This window comes from Hipposideros armiger, unplaced genomic scaffold (genome assembly GCF_001890085.2).
Source record: "Hipposideros armiger isolate ML-2016 unplaced genomic scaffold, ASM189008v1 scaffold_337, whole genome shotgun sequence".
Classification (NCBI taxonomy): domain Eukaryota; kingdom Metazoa; phylum Chordata; class Mammalia; order Chiroptera; family Hipposideridae; genus Hipposideros; species Hipposideros armiger.
The window spans coordinates 1,975,133-1,980,452 of record NW_017731687.1 but is presented as its reverse complement, the minus strand read 5'-3'; the positions used below and the strand labels follow the sequence as shown (position 1 = coordinate 1,980,452).

The following is a 5,320-nucleotide window of genomic DNA, read 5'->3' as shown; positions in this document are numbered from 1 at the left end:
CCGCCGGGAGGAGCTGTCCGTCTGCAGCGCCCTCCTCCTCCCGCCCCCTCGCGGAGCCGGGCGGTGCTGGCAGCCGGGGCGGCGGCGCGCGGGCCGAGAGCCGGGCGGCGGGTGCGTGGGCGGCCGCGAGCGCCGAGCCTCCGTGCGTCTCCGCATCCCTCCCGGGCTTCTGCGCCGCGCCCGCGCGGAGCGGGACCCACAGACAGCCGTACAGCGCGAGAGACAGACAGACGGCGCACGGGTCCCCGGCCGGGCCGAGGGCGTCAGAGGGGCCATGTCTTACCAGGGCAAGAGGAGCATCCCGCACATCACGGTAAGCGGGGCCCCCGCGCCGCCCTTTGTGGGGTCGGCTCCGCCGGGGGGCTGCAGGGGCGGCCCCCGAGGCTGCCGCGACGCGGCGGGTGGGGCGGGGCCGGCCTCGCCTGGCAGCCCCCTCCCCCCAGCCTCTGGGGACAATGGGGGTGGGGGGAGCCCTGCCTGGCGGGGCGGGGCTGGCGCCTCGGGTCCTTCTCCCCGTGGGCTTGCAGTGCCCCTCCTCGCGGGAGGTGCTGGATGGCGTGGACCGGGAGGATGCGGAGCCGAACAAAAGAGGGAGGGACGCGGGGTCCGAACCCCCTCCCCCCGGCCCTGGGGCCTCCCGAGCGCGGCCTTCACGAGGCCCAGCCCTCGGCTCTCGCCGCGGAGCTCTTCCCCGCTGGAGAAAGGAAGAGATCGGCCGCCAACGCCCCCTCCCCGCCCACGCTGGAGGAAGGAAAGTCTGGACCTAGAGGCCGCGCCATGATGGAGCGGCCCCTCCCAGTCCTCGCCGCAGCGACAATAAAAATAACCGAATGTGGCGGCACTGGCGACTGGAGCCCCGGAAGGGTTAACACGGGGCCGCGGGGATGGTAGTTGTGGCCAAGCCGTCCGCTGTTTCCCTCGCTGTGTCTCTCGTTCTGGCCGGAAACAAAAGAATACCTGGTCCTCACCCTTTATCGCCGGGTAGGGAGCTGAGGGCGTGGCTCTCTGGAAGCCGGGCCTCACCTCCATTCCTTGCCTGGCACTGGAGTGGAACCAAAGCATTCCTCAGGGGTGGGGACCCATGAGACTTGGGTGGTGGGTGTCAGAGCAGCCAGATGCTGGGGGGCGGGGTTCTGGGCCTGATGGAATCCTCCCTCCAGGGTGGTGCGTGAGGTTGGAGGACAGGAGACCATCATCCATGTTGAGGGGTAACACCCTCCCTTCTCCCCCGCTCTCCGCACTTGCAGGAGGGCAGCCTTGGGCAGGAGGAGGAAGCTGACATTTCCCACCTGCCTGCCTAGCGTCTGGCAGACCTTGCTTTAGTGAATCTTCTCAATACTTCCTTTGAAGGAGGCATTGTCCACAGAACGCCCCCAGAGCTTGGAGCACTGGCTGGGGTGCAGGTGCGAGGAAGGCTGGGAAAGACCTGGGCCCCCTGTCTCCCCAGAACAGCCTGCATCCTTCCCCATTCTGGGCTGTGTCTTCCCTAAGAAATCCCCTCCTGGGCCCAGCTTCAGGTCTTGCCAGCAGACCTTTGCTGAGTTCCCATCCAGAGGTGTGACGCCTGAGGGTGGGGACCACCGCTTAACCATCCTGAATTTCTGCCCTCTGAGGCAGGGAGGTGTAAGTGACCAATGCCTTAATAGTGTGGTTAGATAACAATTAGTGGAAGGGACGTGGCTGCCTCAGCCTAGGCCATGTGGGAGGAGAGCCTGGCGTACTGGTATGAGCAGGTCCCTTTTTTGGGACTTTCTAACCCTTTTCCCCCGGGGGGCACTGAGGCAGGTGATAGAGGTGGGGTGATGTAGTGACTGATGACTCAGAAACTCTGAGTCCCTTTGTGGCTGTGGCCATGGCAGGTCTGTGCCCCTCTCAGGATCCCAGTTTCCAAGAAACCTGGCCACATCTTGAGCATCCAAGAGGATGCTGGCAGAACGCTGAGGGGAGGGGGGGTTAGGCACGTAGTAAAGTCCTCAGAACTGCTGGCTGATCCTTCTGCTTTAGTCCTTTGTGTGAAGCAGGTAGCCAACCCATGTGTGAAAGGGAACTAAATGGAGCGATTGCAATAGCTCTAGCGGCATGGGGAGGAGAGATGCTGAAAATGATGCTTAGGTCCGGGGAAGAGGCCCTTGATGAGGCGTTTGTGTTTTGTTTGGTCCACACAGCCCACCCCATCCAGAAAGATTTGTGGTTTAAAGGAGCAACAACAAACCAGAGAGGACGGTCTCGGGGGGAGTGTGTTTGTAGGACCCTCAGCTTCCTCAGGGTTTTTTGCTGATGAGGTGTGTACATGTTGTGACAGGAATAAGAATGCCATCAAATGGATAGATGGGTGGGCCCTGTGGCTTTTCAAAGGCTGCACCCTTAATCTGTTCAGTAATGCTCATTTGGTAAGTTGATAATAAAAGCACACGGTCTGTGCCGGGTACTGTGCTGCGTGCGAGGGAAGGTGGGAATGAGAAGGGCTTGTTCTTGTCTTCCCAGAGTTTAGCAAAGACTGACATTTCAGCCTGACACACAACAAAGTGTGGGGGCTGTCATAAGGGAAGGCACAGGCTGGAGGAGACACAGCAGGGACGCCCCACCTAGTCCTGGGAGGACGATGGAGGAAGGAGGCCCAGAGGCGAAGAAACTGAAGGAAAGTCAACATTGTGAGAACACAGCCTCTGCTTCCCAGTGCAGCTTGTCTGCGCAGTTAGAGCAAGCCCCAAGAGACGGTTGAGATGATGTTGACAGCCGTGGTGTATGTGGCCTGTGGAGGGACCCAGGGGCTTGAAAAAGGACCAAGATACAGCTTGCAGCTGCACCCCCAGGGCTCTCCTGCTTGATGTTGGGCCCCTCGGTGTCCCTGGGAACCTCAGTTTGCTCATCTGAACAATGGGAATAAAGTCCCTGCGTTGCCAGTGAATTCAGAGATAGGAGAGAGGACGCTTGAGCAGAGGAGGAAAAGGGACGTCCCAGGCAGGACACAGTGTGGACAAAGGCAGGAGATAGCTGTATCATGAAAACATTCGACCCGTGTTGATTATGATCGTGGTGTCTTTCCCTCTTTTTCCCACCTCAGTCTTTTTCTGAGATATTCAAGTAGCCTGATAGAGAAGAGGGAAAACGCAGAAACACTTAGCTTCAACCTCCATGGAGTGTTTAAAATATTTATAAGGCTCTCTTTCCTGTGTGGCTTTTTAAAAAATTAATGGCTCAACCAGGGATTAATTTAGTGAGAGCTGTTTCTGACTCCCACTGTGGGAGTTAAGTGAGTAGGACATCCTGGGCGTGGCTCTGGGCAAACAAAGGCACATGGCTTCCCAGCCCTGCAGAAGCTCTTGGCTCCCAGGAGGCCCCGAGGGGGAGGCCCGCTCAACTGGGGGGGGGGCAGACAAGAGTGTCCACCAAGATGGCTAAGAGTTATTATTAAAAATAACACTTCATGAGTACTGACCATGTGTGATTTTGTAGAGTATTACAGCATTCGACAGGATTTCCGTGATCTCTCACTTGGTTTTCAGAGCAGTCCTGCAAGGAAGGCAACCTGGATATATTACCCCTAGTTTCCAAAGATATTACTCCTATTTTCCTAAGGCTCACAGAGACTTGTTGGATGTAAAGGTTCTGGCCTGTGGAGGAATGTACAGCTCGGGTTCAGCAGGGAGGGTAGACAGGGTGCTACCTGCTAAGAAAATGACTATCTGATTTGAAATCTCAATCTCTCTCTCTCTCTCTCTCTCTCTCTCTCTCTCTCTCTCTCTCTCTCTCCCCCTCTCCCTCTCCCTCTCCTCCTCTCCCCCCCCTCCCTCCCTCCTTCAAGATGTGTGTATATGTGAGTGTGTATATGGCTTTGGTGTGTAAATGTGTGTGTACGTGTGTATTTTAGATCAAACAGTAAAGATGAGCAGGGAAGAAAGAGATGGAGTAAAAAAATCACATCGGACCGGATTGGTTTCTCTAACTTGCAAATATGTAAAAAGCATGTGAGGTCTGCTGTGCTTCCCCCTGAGGGTAGCATTCCGCCTATCTGTAGACACTCCGTTATTTCCCTGCCTTTCCGCACACAGGATCTGAGATACCTCTGGTGACTTGTCATGCACAGTGAAATCAGCTGGAACGGAGGTGAGAGGCCAGGGCCAGGGATGCAGATGAGGGACCCAGGTATAAGAGGCGCTGGTAGCCAATAGGAAGACGCAGGCTATCCCAGCAACCAGGGGTTCCCAGCTCATGTGCTGTGAGCCCAGGGGTGTACTGAAAACATCCTCTACATATGTGCTGCTCAATTTTGATCAGCATTTAAAGCTGATGCTTGCTACCACCAAGTCTACAAATTGTCCTAGTGACGTCTGTCAGGCGCAGCCCTGAGCGCTCACAAGCAGAGTGGTGTTGAATGGAGTCTTAATTTTTTTGTGAGTAGAAGGAAGCTCTTGCCCTGGAAAGGGACTGTCAGGGGACTTTGCCCCTGGAGCAAAGAAAGGAACAGCCGGGGTGGTGGACAGCGCCACAGTGCTGAAAAGTAAGCCAGTGCCGCTAAGGCGCTTGCGTTCATTAAAGGCCCCGTGACACAGACACACTCACAGGGTAGCAGGGACGGCATGGTAATGATTGCTGACTTATGTGATGTTAATTTAGGTCTTTAATTCCTTTACGAATGTTGCGAATTTTTATACTACTGTAGTTCCCCCGTTATCTGCAGGGTATACGTTCCAAGACCCCCAGTGGATGCCTGAAACCACAGATAGTCCCGAACGCCGTCTATAGTGTGTTTCCTCCTGTACAGGCACACACTGTATGGCTTCGCTTTGCATATCCAGGCTACCAGCGTCACCACTCTTGTGCTTTGGGGCCGTTATTCAGTGGAGTAAGGGTGACCTGAACACAAGCACTGCGATCCTGTGGTCTGATAACCAGGATGGTGACCCACTGACAGGTGCATAGCGTATGCAGTGTGGAGATGCTGGATAAAGGAATGCTTCACATCCCAGGCGGGATGGGGCGGGATGGCACGGGATTTCATTGTGCTACTCGGAATGGTGCACAATTTAAAACTTACGAATTGTTTATTTCTGGAATTTTCTATTTAATATTTTCGGACCATGGTTGACCACAGGTAATTGACCCATAGAAAGTGAAACCGTGGGTGGGGAGGGGGTCACTACTGTGTTTGTAAATACATCCTGAACACAGAAAGTTGAGATTCATCGCCCTAGAGCCGCGGTTCTCAACCTTCCTAGTGTCACGACCCCTTAATACAGTTCCTCATGTTGTGGTGACCCCCAACCATAAAATTATTTTCGTTGCTACTCTATAACTGTAATTTTGCTACTGTTATGAA

General features: G+C 55.3%; 1 protein-coding gene across 4 annotated transcripts in view; it reads left to right on the top strand.

Moving 5' to 3' along the window:
- The window catches only part of CRMP1 (collapsin response mediator protein 1), a 51,228-nt gene that overhangs the window by 4,371 nt on the left and 41,537 nt on the right, over positions 1-5,320 (top strand). Inside the window, exon 1 of one of the 4 annotated variants that reach the window (XM_019661160.1) lies at positions 42-313. The exons of the other annotated variants lie outside the window; for them this stretch is intronic. Coding sequence (XP_019516705.1) covers positions 275-313 — 39 coding nt within the window. The 5' untranslated portion in view covers positions 42-274. Of the gene's footprint in view, positions 1-41; positions 314-5,320 lie in introns of those variants that run through there. 4 annotated transcript variants of the gene reach the window in all.